The sequence below is a fragment of the Dendrobates tinctorius genome, unplaced genomic scaffold (genome assembly GCF_039654945.1).
Source record: "Dendrobates tinctorius isolate UK_male_01 unplaced genomic scaffold, ASM3965494v1 ptg000075l, whole genome shotgun sequence".
In the NCBI taxonomy this organism is placed as follows: Eukaryota; Metazoa; Chordata; class Amphibia; order Anura; family Dendrobatidae; genus Dendrobates; species Dendrobates tinctorius.
In genome coordinates, this window is record NW_027361743.1 from 8,503,820 (window position 1) to 8,520,105 (window position 16,286).

At 43.6% G+C, this 16,286-nt stretch overlaps 1 protein-coding gene across 1 annotated transcript in view; it reads right to left on the reverse strand.

Annotated features, from left to right (window-relative positions):
* PIWIL4 (piwi like RNA-mediated gene silencing 4) overlaps positions 1 to 16,286 on the reverse strand; it is a 275,269-nt gene that overhangs the window by 228,928 nt on the left and 30,055 nt on the right. The window contains exon 3 of the mRNA XM_073582971.1: positions 10,080 to 10,155. Within this exon, the coding sequence (XP_073439072.1) occupies positions 10,080 to 10,155 (76 nt within the window). The remainder of the gene's footprint in view (positions 1 to 10,079; positions 10,156 to 16,286) is intronic.

Consider the following 16,286-nt stretch of genomic DNA (forward strand, 5'->3'; position numbering starts at 1 on the left):
GCACAGTAAGTGATTTCTTTTTTTTTGTTGTAATTCTTTATTTAGTTTTCAAAAACAATAGTACAAACCATTGCAACTCTTATACAATGGGAAATTGAAGACTTCCATTGAGAGCATATAAAACTGTTACAAAGAAGGCTTAGAAGTCTCAGCTGGCAAGAAATTGCAAAGTGTAAGTCAAAACCAGTTAGATAACATCAACAAGTAACAGGTTCAGGCAAAAATTTTGACATTAATCCAGTACTGTAGTTCCTTTAGGAACCGACCGGGATTTTTTTTTTTTTTTTTTTAAAGGTGTGACAGTAGGACCATTTAAGATAGAGTGTCAGCTAACAAGTGATGACATAATAAATGCAAAGAAAATAATTAGTTAGAATTAATAGGGGCTACTGATACTGATGGCGTGTGCAAAGGGATAGGGATAGGGGTAGGGGGGTCCTTATTGAAGTCCCAAGAGCAAGATATGCTATGAGTCTTCAGAGGTAAACGCGGGGAGACGGGCCATGCAAGAGATCCCTACATACGGGTGTGTGAATATTTGGTCCAGGGGAGCCAGATGTTGAGAGACTTCACGTGTGCGGCTCGGCCAGCTAGTTAATTCCTCTAGTCTATGTATATCGTGGACCTTAGCGATCCATTCGCTCAACGTAGGAGAGGATGTCTGCCTCCAGTGTGTTGAAATCAGATGTTTCGCTGCAGCCAGCAAAAGAAGGGTTAAATCAGTTTTCTTTGGGGCATAGGTTTTAGAGGGGAATGAGAGTAAAATTTCTTGTTGAGATAAGTTCTGTTTTGTTAAACCCAAGCGATGGAGATAGGTGTTCATATCTGACCAAAATTTTGATATTTCTGGGCAATGCCAAAAAATACATGCTAAGGAGTCTACTGCATTAGAGCATCTCCAACATAGCAGTGTCTCACTCAAACCTAGACGAAACAGCTGTTCCGGGGTTCTATATCACCGAGAGTGGATTTTAAAGGCATTCTCCTGTAATAGAACACATCTAGAGAAACCATGTGAGTTAGAAAGGATTCTTTGGACATCTTGAGGGGTTAAGGAAATTTTTAGTTCCGTTTCCCAAGAGAAAAGATAAAGAGGTTTAAATCGGATTGGAGGCTTGATAAGATTTGCATATATCAGTAAGGGTCCCGTTACATTTAGCGATGCACCAGCGATCCCGACAACGATACGACCTGGTCAGGATCGCTGGTGCATCGCTAAATGGTCGCTAGTGAGCTGCCAAACAGGCAGATCTCACCAGCGACGCAGCAGCGATAACCGATCCGTCGGCGGTAGCTGTTACCTGTCACACCGCAGCGATGATGACTTCCGACTGCGTCGCTAGTCGGCGCCAGCGGGACGCCAACGAGGAAAAAATGGCCCAGGCCATTCGAACGCGATCAGCGATATCCAGCGGGGGGGCGGTCACAGGTACGTATCACACAAAGTGATATCGCTGTTGCGTCACAAAATCGGTGACGCTTTAGCGATATCGCTAGCGATCTCGCTATGTGTGAAAGGCCCTTTACTCAAGCCAGAGCCAGTCAGATTTCTAATCTGTATACACATTGTTTCAGGAAGGCAAGCAAGATAAATCATTTTTACCTTCTCTGTGAGAAGTCTGCCTGTGTCTGACAGCCAGCTCCACAATCTCCTTGTCATGGTGTATTCTGAATGCTGGGCAGGCGGTGTAGGGGTTAATTGGTAGAGCCTCCTTCTGGGGAGGGTCTTTATAGCTTCAGGTGAGGACCCTCCCCTGTCGTTTATACTCCTAGTTTGAGTGTGCCCGACCCTGCTCCGTTTGTGCTCTCGCCTGTCCTGGTACGATTGTTTGGTGTATGATCTGGTTTGGCCTCGGTTTACGTCTCTTGGATTCTGATTTTGTACTTGTGTGTCCGTCCCGTGTATGACCCCTGGCTTTGTCCTGACCTCTCTGTGATCGTCCCTCTGGTACTTCTGCCTCCGTCTCGTATGTGACCCTCTGCTACGCCTGACTATTCTCCGACTCACGATTCTGTACCTCGTTTGCCCGTACTGTGTATAACCTCCGTTTTGCCCGACTCTGAGTTTTCTACCATCTCTGAAAGCAGGACGCTAAGCCCAGCCCCCTTGCAGTCACATGACCGTAGGTCCTGTGCCTGTTTTGCTAAAGCTTTAGCGTTCAGGTCCTGTGCATCTGTACTTTCCGGCTATTCCAGTCCCCGGGGCCCTACAGTACAGGTGAGTCCCTGCTCAGCGGAGGCTGCATACCGGCGCTGTCAGGAACCTGATACTCCTGCACGCTGCTTATCCTGCAGTGATGTTTTAGAATGTCACTGCAGAGTAAAGTGTGGACAGCATGAAGTTTACTGTCTATGGGCAGTCAAGAAGTAGTTAACATGTCTATCCATCCTGTGATTTCCATAATTCCAATACTTCTTGATGCTGCAATTTCAAGTGTAATCCATTACCTTATTTTGCTTCCTTCCCTTCCAAACACCATACTGCAAGTGCTATTTCAATGGCCATTTCATATTTCTTTAGAAGCCGTTTTCAACTGCTGCTCAGCAAGATCCATACACTATATAAAAACATATGGGAATTTTACTGTCTGAGCCTCTCCGCTCCCTACCCCCTACTCAGACAGGGTCATTCCCATACACATTATATGAGTACACTGTACATTTCTTGCTGAGCAGCAGATAAAAGCAGCTTCAAAAAGAGTCCAACTAGGCACTGAAACAGTACTGAATCCAGCAGTTTGGAAGAGAAGGAAACAAAAGAAAGTAATGAAGCATATTACAAAAAAAATCATAACTTTTCAATTAAGGGTAATTAAAAAGAAAATGTAGTTACTCTTTAAAGACTAGTTTTACACAGTTACAAGACATGAAGAGAAAAATGCCACAACGTGACAAGGCGCATAATGATTGTTAAATGTGTCATGTTGCAACTCGACTAATGCGACTGTTGCCATAAAACTAAACCTTGAACTTTTATTCGTACACAAGTTTTGCCCCTGTATATTTCAATGTACATTGTTTGGGTAGAAACTGTCTACAGCTGTTTTATTGTAGTAAAAACTTGCAACTCTTCAAGGGGCTGTCCAGGATATAGGTGACCTTAGTCCACCCCATAATACACTGTACATGACGCAAGCAGACTCCGGCACACCAGCCTTAACTACAGTTACAGTCTAGAAATCTCCTTATATATGAGAATTTAACGAAGAACATCTCTGGCTGCTATTGACTATTACACTTAAGTAATATATATCCGACGGATGGTCCTGACAGATCTAGCACAAATCACTAATGAATGCGGTATCTGGCTGCTATGGGCTGTGGCTCATTGTCATCTTAGCAATACAGCTTCTAATATTTTCCAGAATCTTTAAATAGGCTTAAGGGGATATTCACATTTTTTATATTCGTGCTATAAATGGCAGATAAGACCGGGTCCCACTGCAAGTCTGGGGAGGGGGTCCATCAATTGTTCGGTACATTTCTGACTCCCACAGAAGTGAAGGTAGACAACCACGTACATGCACGCCACCTCTCAACTCATTCTCTGTCTGGATATGTCGGTCAGCAGCTAATTCCTCAGATTGGCTTTGACATCACCCTCCCTGGAAGCCGCCTGAGTATTCAGGTAGTTGGCACCCACGCACTACTACTTAGTCTTGAACCTCGTGACATACCGTACTCAGCCACATCAATTTCCCATACCTCTTAGAGCTCATTCAGTTGCTCGGAAGTTTTTTTTGACTCCCATAGAACTGAAGGGAGCCGATCGCATACATGCATGCAACCTCTCAAGTCATTTTCCGTCTGGATGTGTCGGTCAGCAGCAAAATTTCTAGGATTTCTAGCGAGAGAATAGGACGAATGCAATGCGATTAAAAAAAAAAAAAAAAATCGCATTGCAATCGTACCATTGTTAATCTATGGTGTAGCTCCCATCATCCGATTTTTTATTGGATCTTCTCGTCGGGCCGAGACAATCGCAGCATGCATTTTCGGATCGGACTCGCCAATGCAAGTCTATGAGTGCGATTAAAATTCGGATTAAAAACGGACCACACGTGTGACTTGCGATAAAATCGCAAGACTTCTCCAGGTGACAGGAAATAGCATCAGGCATTGGCAGGAAGCTTTGGCATGCAAATTTCACTGGCACCAGTAAAAAAAACCCAGGAAGAACGTCTCCACGGACCTACAATCCAGGGTATGGCTCACCAAACGTCGGGATATAACCCAATTGAAAAGAACACGCTCAGTGGTGTAAAAAGTCAGCCTGTCTGTCATGTTTAGCACAAAGCAGACCTAACCAAATCCAAGCACAGACTCTATTGCAAAGTTAGGAGGCTCCCACCTGTTGTAGAGCCAATAAATATAGTCCTGGATGATGATTTAAATTAGTTTCAGGCCTAAAAACTGTTATTTCTCCATTTTGGTAGCCTCCGACAAAATATCGGCAGACGGATGTCAAACGGATGCTTAGATGCGATTAAAATCGCATCAACGCAGGAAAATCGGATGACAGACGGATCACTGTTCATGAAACATTTGTGCGATTTTGGTCCGTAAGAATCGGACCGATTTTTTTGTCGTTGTGTGTGACTCCGACCTTAGGGCTCATTCAGCAGTTGCTCGGTAGATTTTTTGACTCCCGTAGAAGTGAAGGAAGACAACCACGAACATGTACGCCACCCCTCAACTTATTCTCCGTCTGGATGTGTTGGTCAGAAGTCCCCTCACCAATTGGGACACTGCGCCAAGGGACCCCCATTCTGCACGGGTCAGAGATGTGAGACCGGGATCTATACCCCTTTAATGTAAATTATTTTTCCGTTTTATTAATTCTATAACTCAACTTTGTGAATGCACTATGGTTGCAATTTTCAAGATCACTGCTTACTGTCAGTGAACAGAAACACTTATAGGAGCTCCGCTACGTAATCTCCATAACTCCCATTCAATTCTATGGCGTTTTTGGAAACAGCGCAGCTTGGCTGTGCTCCCCTGCTTGGGTAGCCCTGCCGCCGGTGGGCGCTAGTTCCATCTTAGACATGAAAAGCCCTTCCATATGTTATTTTGGTGCAGGGGGGTGTATGTTGCTGGCTTAGGAGGCTGATCTTCATGGGAGATTGTTATACCTGATATATGCTAGCGTTTTTTAATACAAGAGATCAAATTACTGCCCCTAAGGGGGTCTAAAAATAGGTAAAAAATGTTTTTATAAAGAGCGTATTCAGTAATGCTGAGCCCATAAAAGTCCATTCTATGAACATATTAAATAATTTAACACATTTATTCAAACTGTTATTTTTCGATCGCTTCCCCACAAAAAAAAATCCATTAAAATAACAATTAAATGTCATATGTAACCCAAAATAGTAGCAATAAAAACTGTAACTCACCATCACATGGCTCAATCGAAGGAAAAATGTTAAAAAAAAGTTATGGGTCTGAAAAGATGGCGGCACAAACAAGATTTTTCGATGTTATAAAGTTTGAAAATTTTATAAAATTAAATTAAAAACTACAAGTATGGGATCACCCTAATTGTACTGACCTGGAGAATCAGGTTTCCAGGTCATTTTTAATGAACACCATAATAAAAATTAAAAGCAAAAAACAATTGCGGAATTGTGTTTTGTTAGTTATTTCACCAATTCATCATATTTGTATTTTTTTTTACTGTTTTTCAGGACATTACATGGTAAAATGAATGTTGTAATTCAAAACCATAATTCGTCCTGCAAAAAAAAACAAAAAAACACAAGTCTTCACAGTCTCGTACGGCTGTGTAAATGGAAAAGTAAAAGTAATGTCTTTGAAGGGGAGGAAAAAAGAAAGCGAAAAAAAAATGGAAATTGGCTGAGGAGAAGCGTTCATGAGTTGTGTAATGGGATTTAGCAGGGCCCATTTACATACAGGATCTTTTCTATTTTCCCCCCAAAAATTGTTATGGCATTTAAAGGTAAAGAAGGAAAAAAAAAAGAAAGAGCAAAAACGAAAACTGGCAGAAGCGGGAAGGGGATAAAAGACTATTCTACTTTCAGAAACAGATATATATATTTTTAAAATAATGAAAAGTTCCACAATTTTCTCAAACTTACTGTCTGGATTGATGAGACTTATACAAAAGGCAATGTCCAGGACGTTGATACTGACGACCCGTTTTCAGGACACTTCATCAATATCAGATTGCTGTGGCTCTGACACCCGGTACAACCACTACTCAGCTGCATGTAACGCCCGCTGGATGTATACAGAGCAGGAACAGCACAGCTCTGTCCCCTGTCCAGTTGTTACTCACCTAGTGGGTGCTGCGATCTGCCCCATCCATTGGCTCTTTTCCTCTGATTGGCTCTGACATCACTCTCCCAGGCCTCATAAGCCAATTCTGCCGGAAGCCGCCTGAGTATTCAGGTAGTTGGCACTCACGCACTGAACTTAGTCTTCAACCTCGTGACATTCTCTGCCGTTTCACTTTGTCAGCTCTGCATTTTTGGACTCTTACAAACGCAGCACTGCATCTACTCTCTAATACCTCTTAGGCCTCTTTCACACTTCAGTCTTTTGGCGTCAGTCCATCCGTCAAAGTGTGAAAAAACGGATCCAGTGAAGATTGGCAAAAAACTGGTGCACCGGATTCATTGAAGCTGCAGCTTTTGGAATTTAAAGGATTAGGATTGAGAGAGAGAGACTGACTTTTGGGGTTAAATTAAATGAATGGAAATTCTTCCGGGCATGCTCAGTTTAAAAAAACAGAATCTGTCACTGGATTCCGTCATGTGACGGACGGCGTCCATTCTAGCAGACGAAGGACGGTAACGGATCCGTCAATGTCCGTCTTTTCGACGCAGACTAAAAACTTTACTATGTCCGTTGTATCCAGACGACGGACGCTGAAATTCCGACGGATCCGTGAAATGACGGATGAAACAGACGGCCATCCGTCGCTAATGCAAGTCTATGAGAAAAAAACGGATTCCGCTAAAAAAAAACCCGACGCATCAGTTTTTTTCCAAAAAGGGCGGATTTCGACTGATGTCAAAAGACTGAAGTGTGAAAGACGCATTAGGGCTTGTTCAAACATCGTTTTTTCATGTAATGTTTTTCACAGATAGAGCTAGTACCTAGTATAGTCTATTGGGCATTTTATTTGCAGAGCAAGCACAATCGCAGAAGCCTGTCAAATGTTGACCGAGTGTCAGATCAAAATTAGTAAGTTTATATAAAATCCGACAGCGCTTGGATGACATGTGTGCTGTTTTTCATGGACCGATAGATAGAAGGTAGAGAAACTTGTTTTTTTTCTTCTCATCTGAGAAAAACAGAGGAACCTAGGACCAAACTCGGATAACACTCTTTATGAAAATTTGATGAAACTCTGAACAAAATCACTGATGAAATTAGACCGTTATTCTCATACGTGAAAAAATCTGTATCAACCCGCAGCACCAACGTAATCGATCCGTGCTACATAACGACTCAGCCGGTCATCATGGATCTGCCTAACAAGATGAGACAATTGAAATGCCAATGTGGGGCACTTACCGATTTGATAATACTAGTATATCCTAAGAGTGGGTCATTAATGAATCCCTTTAAAGTTGTTATTCTGGAGTCACACACAATGAATGGCCTTAGAAGTTCTCCCTCCAGTAATGTGGTCCAAAACATAATAATGGCAAATTCATATGTTTTTTGGAACTACAGTATATATTCGAGTATAAGCAATGTTTTTCAGCACATTTTTTGTGCTGAAAAATCTCCCCTCAGCTTATACTCGAGTGAGGGTCCCAGAAGAAGGAGGTGGAGCGGCAGTGGCAGAGCAGCGGGTCACAGCAGGCAGGAGCTGGCTGCTGTGGCTAAAGCCTGTTGCCGCTGCTAAAGAGAAATGAATATTCACTGTTTTTCTGTTGGGGGCAATGCATACCAGGATAGGGATGAGGAGCCATGCAGACCAGGATAGAGATAAGAAGCCATGCAGACCAGGATAGGGATAAGGAGCCATGCAGACCAGGATAGGGATGAGGAGCCATGCAGACCAGGATAGGGATGAAGAGCCATGCAGACCAAGATAGAGATAAGAAGCCATGGAGACCAGGATAGTGATAAGGAGCCATGCAGACAAGGATAGGGATGAGGAGCCATGCAGACAAGGATAGGGATGAGGAGCCATGCATGCCAGGATAAGGATGAGGGGCCATGCAGACAAGGATAAGGATGAGGAGCCATGCAGACAAGGATAAGGATGAGGAGCCATGCAGACCAGGATAAGGATGAGGAACCATGTAGACCAGGGTAAGGATGAGGAGCCATGCAGACCAGGATAAGGATGAGGAGCCATGCAGACCAGGATAAGGATGAGGAGCCATGCATACCAGGATGAGGATGAGGGGACAATGCATAGGATAGGGATGAGGAGCCATGCAGACAAGGATAGGGATGAGGAGCCATGCATGCCAGGATAAGGATGAGGAGCCATGCAGACCAGGATACAGATGAGGAGCCATGCAGACCAGGATAAGGATGAGGAGCCATGCAGACCAGGATAAGGATGAGGAACCATGTAGACCAGGGTAAGGATGAGGAGCCATGCATACCAGGATGAGGATGAGGGGACAATGCATAGGGTAGGGATGAGAGGGCCATGCATACCAGGATGGGGATGAGGGGACAATGCATACTAGGATAGGGGTAAGGGGGCCATGCTTATCAGGATGGGGATGAGGAGGTCATGCATACCAGGATAAGGATGGGGAGCTATGCATACTAGGATAGGGATGAGGAGCCATGCATACCAGAATAGGGATGAGGAGCCATGCATACCAGGATAGGGATGAGGAGCCATGCAGACCAGGATAGGGGTGAGGGGGCCATGCAGACCAGGATAGGGATGAGGAGCCATGCATACCAGAATAGGGTTTAGGAGCCATGCAGACCAGGATAGGGATGAGGAGCCATGCAGACCAGGATGAGAAGCCATGCATACCGGGTGAGGGGACCATGCATACCAGTATAGGGATGAGGAGCCACGCATACCAGGATAGGGATGAGGGGGTCATACGTACCAGGATAGGTATGAGGAGCCATTCATACCAGGATAGGGATGAGGCCATGCATACCAGGATGGGGATGAGGAGGCAGTGCATACCAGGTGTCACGATCCATTTTTGGATGTGTGGTAGCTCTGGTTCTACTATTATTTAAATGTAGCTTTTTTGCTTTCAGGCCAGCATGGGTTAATGTCAGTTTTCCTTGCTGGCAGCGTGTTATATCTGCAGAGTTGCTTGGTCAGCTGATGCAGGTGGTCACCACTCCCACAATCCTTTAAATGGTCACCTGATGCATCAGCTGACTGTCGTTGATAGAGCAATCTACATTGACCAAGCCTGGAGTAAGGAGCTCGCCGGCTGCTGTGGTGCGCCAGCTGGTTTCGTGAGTTTGTGATCCTGGTGCCTTTATTCTACTGTGCGGTGCTTTACAGCAGAGGAATTTAAAGCTAAGTTGTGTTACTACCCCATCAGTCTCGTGTTTTTCACTGACTCGTGTGTTGTATTGTCTGCAGTGGTGAAGCCAGCGCCCTTGCTGGCCAGTGCACTAGCTAGGGCAGTGTGAGGTGACAGCGAGGGATGAGGTTCCTGATGGCGGTGGGGGAAGGACCCACTTAGGGCGTTAGGGTAGTGTAGGGTCAGGCTCAGGTCTGAGCAGGAGGTGACCATTTCTCAATTCCATATCGGTAGGGCCTTCCTCCCCCTTTACCATCCCGTTGTGTGTGGCGCCGTCTGCTGGCCAGTCCCCCTCGCTGGGTCGATATCTATATATATATTTTTTTCATATATAGTGAAACCATGATAGGGATGAGGGGGCCATGCATACAAGGATAAGGATGAGCAGGCAGTGCATACCAAGATGGAGTTGAGGGGACAATGCATTCCCGGTTTCTACTCGAGTCAACAAATTTTCCAATTTTTTTGTGGTAAAATTAGGTGCCTCGGCTAATACTCGGGTCGGCTTATACTCGAGAATATACGGTAATTTTCATGCAAAGAATAAAACTGCAGTAATACCAGGGGCATACATACACACGGTGCTGCTTGCTCCATCGCTCCTGCCATTATTGCCATCCCTGGAAGTTCCATTGTCATCGCCAGAGTTGCTCTAAGAGAAGAAACAAGTGCAGAGAAAATAAAGAAACAATCAGCATAGGTCTCCAATCCTGGTTTTGGCATACAAACGCTGATGCTAAATACTGAAGTGTGAATGAGGCCTTAGACTTCTGAGATCAGAGCTACCTCTCATCTGGCATAAAAATGAAAAAAAAAAAAAACAAGACATCAGCGGACCACACACCACAGCATCGAAAGAAAAACTGGCAAGATTCTTGATTGTAGGTGCTTGGATTCCTCGAGGTTGGTATCCTCGAGTAGGGCAATGAAACATAGAATCCAACAATGAAGAATATGTTAGAAATCCAATTTATTAAAAAAGATCCATTTAAAGGCTGTAAATAAAATAAAAAGGGAATCATAAAAGCATATTCACAACTTACGCATTTCAGACTGTAGCAAGTCCTTACTTGCACCTCTGAGTAAGGACCATCTACCTATGAGTAAGGACTTGTTACAGTTCAAAACGCATTATTTATGAATATGCTTTTGGATTCCCTTTTTATTTTATCTACAACCTTTTAATGCATTTTTCTAATAAACACTTTGCTTTCTTCTTATAGCCTTCTCCTGCCTTGTGAGCCTCCACCATTTTCATTTTCAGAGTGCTAGGTAGCACCTGGCCTTTCCTAACGATGACAGTGAACAAGCCATTATCCTAACAGGTTAAGGGCTGACACCTTGGTCAAAGTTATCTCAACACACAAATCTCCAAGGGTGCCAAAACTTTTGCATCAAAATATTATTATTTATTATTATTATAGCGCCATTTATTCCATGGCGCTTTACATGTGAGGAGGGGTATACAATACACGACTGGTCCAGGAGGAGAGGGAACCCTGCCCGCGAGGGCTCACAATCTACAAGGGATGGGTGAGGATACAGTAGGCGAGGGTAGAGCTGGTCGTGCAGCGGTTTGGTGGATCGGTGGTTACTGCAGGTAAATATATATATATATATATATATATATACAGTGGGGCAAAAAAGTATTTAGTCAGTCAGCAATAGTGCAAGTTCCACCACTTAAAAAGATGAGAGGCGTCTGTAATTTACATCATAGGTAGACCTCAACTATGGGAGACAAACTGAGAAAAAAAAATCCAGAAAATCACATTGTCTGTTTTTTTTTCATTTTATTTGCATATTATGGTGGAAAATAAGTATTTGGCCAGAAACAAGCAATCAAGATTTCTGGCTCTCACAGACCTGTAACTTCTTCTTTAAGAGTCTCCTCTTTCCTCCACTCATTATCTGTAGTAATGGCACCTGTTTAAACTTGTTATCAGTATAAAAAGACACCTGTGCACACCCTCAAACAGTCTGACTCCAAACTCCACTATGGTGAAGACCAAAGAGCTGTCAAAGGACACCAGAAACAAAATTGTAGCCCTGCACCAGGCTGGGAAGACTGAATCTGCAATAGCCAACCAGCTTGGAGTGAAGAAATCAACTGTGGGAGCAATAATTAGAAAATGGAAGACATACAAGACCACTGATAATCTCCCTCGATCTGGTGCTCCACGCAAAATCCCACCCCGTGGGGTCAGAATGATCACAAGAACGGTGAGCAAAAATCCCAGAACCATGCGGGGGGACCTAGTGAATGAACTGCAGAGAGCTGGGACCAATGTAACAATGCCTACCATAAGTAACACACTACGCCACCATGGACCCAGATCCTGCAGTGCCAGACGTGTCCCACGGCTTAAGCCTGTACATGTCGGGGCCCGTCTGAAGTTTGCTAGAGAGCATTTGGATGATCCAGAGGAGTTTTGGGAGAATGTCCTATGGTCTGATGAAACCAAACTGGAACTGTTTGGTAGAAACACAAGTTGTCGTGTTTGGAGGAAAAAGAATACTGAGTTGCATCCATCAAACACCATACCTACTGTAAAGCATGGTGGTGGAAACATCATGCTTTGGGGCTGTTTCTCTGCAAAGGGGCCAGGACGACTGATCCGGGTACATGAAAGAATGAATGGGGCCATGTATCGTGAGATTTTGAGTGCAAACCTCCTTCCATCAGCAAGGGCATTGAAGATGAAACGTGGCTGGGTCTTTCAACATGACAATGATCCAATGCACACCGCCAGGGCAACGAAGGTGTGGCTTCGTAAGAAGCATTTCAAGGTCCTGGAGTGGCCTAGCCAGTCTCCAGATCTCAACCCTATAGAAAACCTTTGGAGGGAGTTGAAAGTCCGTGTTGCCAAGCGAAAAGCCAAAAACATCACTGCTCTAGAGGAGATCTGCATGGAGGAATGGGCCAACATACCAACAACAGTGTGTGGCAACCTTGTGAAGACTTACAGAAAACGTTTGACCTCTGTCATTGCCAACAAAGGATATATCACAAAGTATTGAGATGAAATTTTGTTTCTGACCAAATACTTATTTTCCACCATAATATGCAAATAAAATGAAAAAAAAACAGACAATGTGATTTTCTGGATTTTTTTTTCTCAGTTTGTCTCCCATAGTTGAGGTCTACCTATTATGTAAATTACAGACGCCTCTCATCTTTTAAGTGGTGGAACTTGCACTATTGCTGACTGACTAAATACTTTTTTGCCCCACTGTATATATATATTTTATAGTGCTGGTATAGTGTAATGGTTAAGTGCACAGCCTATGACATAGGACACTGGAGTTCAAAGGCTCTGCAATGTTGGAAATATCATACCAGTGGTGGTCCTTGGTGAAGACTACTAACACTATATGAAGCATATGAGGAGACTCTGGATGGATACAAGACCTGCATGTCCACTGAATGAAAAACAACCAGTCACCCAACGTTTCAATGTCACAAAGAGAAAGCTATTATCACAACTTGTGATGGATCAACTGCACTGCAGATCCACCCCACATGAAGACCTGGAAGAACAACATGTGCAACCCCCTGAAGATCCTGATCCAATCCTGCAACTAGAGAGCACTGCAGCTGGTCTGAAACAGAAGATCTTAGATAAACTAAATACCTTCAATACCAGAGATCGACTGCCAAGGCCCAGCAAAGAAACACCACCAGACAGTATGCCTGAAGATGCCCATAGAGCACTTGCATCAATACCTACCACCACCATAACTCATGCTAATAAACTGATCTATGCTACTGCCTCAGCAATCATGGAAATGCTTGGATATACAACCAGCAAGGACAACATAAGACTGGAGACAAAGATCAAGGTGACATGATGGGAAGTCAGCCAACTAACAGAAATACAGAAGGGTGTAAAGATCAAGAATAAGACCAAGCTGGATAAGTACAAAGGCCGGACCTCAGCTGAAGCCCAAGAGGCTGCTAAGCAAAGGCTCACAGCACTCGCTGCAAGACTAGGGAGAAACACTAGAGAAGCCGAGGCCAAGAAGATAAATGCCCTGTTCTCCAAAGAACCATCCAAACTTTACTCCCAACTACAGAACAGCACAAAGGCAGCAACTCCACCAATAGTAGAGACTGAACAACACTGGAGGGACATATGGGAGAAGAAAAAACACACAACCCCAGTGCAATGTGGCTGCAAGATCTGAGAATGAAACACAGCAACCATCTATAGCAAGAACCAGTCACCATTACTGAAGCAGACATCCAACATCTCAATCTTTGTTTCATCAGTCCACAGGACCTTCTTCCAAAATGTAACTGGCTTGTCCAAATGTGCTTTTGCATACCTCAGGCGACTCTGTTTGTGGCGTGCTTGCAGAAACGGCTTCTTTCGCATCACTCTCCCATACAGCTTCTCCTTGTGCAAAGTGCGCTGTATTGTTGACCGATGCACAGTGACACGATCTGCAGCAAGATGATGCTGCCGGTCTTTGGAGGTGGTCTGTGGATTGTCCTTGACTGTTCTCACCATTCTTCTTCTCTGCCTTTCTGATATTTTTCTTGGCCTGCCACTTCTGGGCTTAACAAGAACTGTACCTGTGTTCTTCCATTTCCTTACTATGTTCCTCACAGTGGAAACTGACAGGTTAAATCTCTGAGACAACTTTTTGTATCCTTCCCCTGAAAAGCTATGTGGAATAATCTTTGTGTTCAGATCATTTGAGAGTTGTTTTGAGGAGCCCATGATGCCACTCTTCATAGGAGAATCAAATAGGAGAACTACTTGCAAGTGGCCACTTTAAATACCTTTTCTCATGATTTGATAAACCTGGCTATGAAGTTCAAAGCTCAATGAGGTTACAAAACCAATATAGTGCTTCAGGAAGTCAGTAAAAAGTAGTTAGGAGTGTTCAAATCAAGAAAATGATAAAGGTGCCCATACTTTTGCACCGGTCAAATTTTGTTTAAATGCAGATTGCACATTTTCTGTTAGTACAATAAACCTCATTTGAATCCAGAAATATAACTGAGTCCATCAGTTATTAGATATATGAAACTGAAATAGCTGTTGCAAAAACCAAAATTGTTATAAAGAAAAAAGGTTAACATTAATAGGGGTGCCCAAACTTTTACATATGACTGTATATATTTGCCTACCAATTGGTACTTCCAAAATAATACAGATCCGAAAAAAACACGGAAGTTTTTTCACCATAAAAAATTCCAAATATTTATTTAAATCAATACAAAGCAACAGTGCAAAAAAACTGTAAACAGGGACAACAATACAAATAAAAGCTTAAAATATTCATAGTATAGAGTAAAAGTGGTATACGTCCATTGCACAAAAAGAAAATCACAATTGGCACAAAGAGATATCACAGGTGTTATAAAGGCCAGATAAAAGGATATATGTCAATCACTGATAAATAATCACTGTGCTAAATTCCCATATATTCCTAAATAAAGTGCATGTGCAAAAGAAAGGTAAACAATGAATCTTGAAAGAGTTAATACTAGGTTAGTCAGGGAGTTAATCCCCACATAAAATACATGTGCAATGAGGATAGGGAGCGCCAGTAAATTAGCTAAAAATGTCCAATTGCTAAAGACAACAACTGTGCTCCGTGTCTTAACCCCTTTCCGATGTTGGGTGTAAAAGCCCCTTTACACCTTTACATTTAGCGATGCACCAGCGATCCCGACAACGATATGACCCGGTCAGGATCGCTGGTGCATCGCTAAATGGTCGTTAGTGAGCTACCAAACAGGCAGATCTCACCAGCGATGCAGCAGCGGTCGTTACTTACCTTTCAGACACGGCGATCCTGACGTCCTCCCGCCCGCGTCCACGCGTCGCTCGTCGGCGCCAGCAGAAAGCACACGACGAGAAATGGATGTGGACGATCTCGCGCGATCAGCGATAGCCAGTCGGAGGTAAGTATCACACATAGCGATATCACCGCTGCGTCACAAAATCGGTGACGCTTTAGCGATATCGCTATGTGCAAAACCCCCTTAATAGTACGCCGATGTTGGAATCCCTCCCTTTGATGTGGGCTCACATCTTTCCCAGCACATGTCAGCTGTTTTGAATAGCTGACATGAGCCTCTAACAGCCGCGGATGGAATCGCAATCCACCTGCAACTATTAACTAGTTAAATGCCGCTGTCAATTTCTGACAGCGGCATTTAACTCATGCTTTCTGGAAACACGCCGGAAAACCCGCCCATCATTAGGGACCCCATCATCTGATCACGGATCACCGATGTGTTGGCATGACAACTAGAGGTCTCCAGCAGACCTCTATGGTTGTCATAGCCGGATTGCTATGAGCGCAGCCCGGTGGTCGGCGCTCATACCAAGTGAGCATTTCTGCTATACACAGGCGATCTGATCATCGCCTGTATGTAGCAGAGCCGATCAAAGTGGTACAGCTACTAGTCTCCCATGGAGGCTATTGAAGCATGAAAAAAGCTTAAAAAAAAATATTGAAAAAATGTAAAAAAAAATATAAATGCTCAAATCACCCCTCTTTCGCCCCATTCAAAATAAAACAATAAAAAAAAAAATCAAACATACACATATTTTGGAATTGCCGTGTACAGAATCGCCCAATCAATATAAAAAAAAAAGGATTAACCTGATCGCTAAACGGCATAAAGAGAAAAAAAATCAGAATTACGTTTTTTGGTCGCTGCTACATTGCAATAAAATGCAATAACAGGCGACCAAAAGATCGTATCTGCACCAAAACAGTATTAATAAAAACGTCAGCTCAGCACGCAAAAAATAAGCC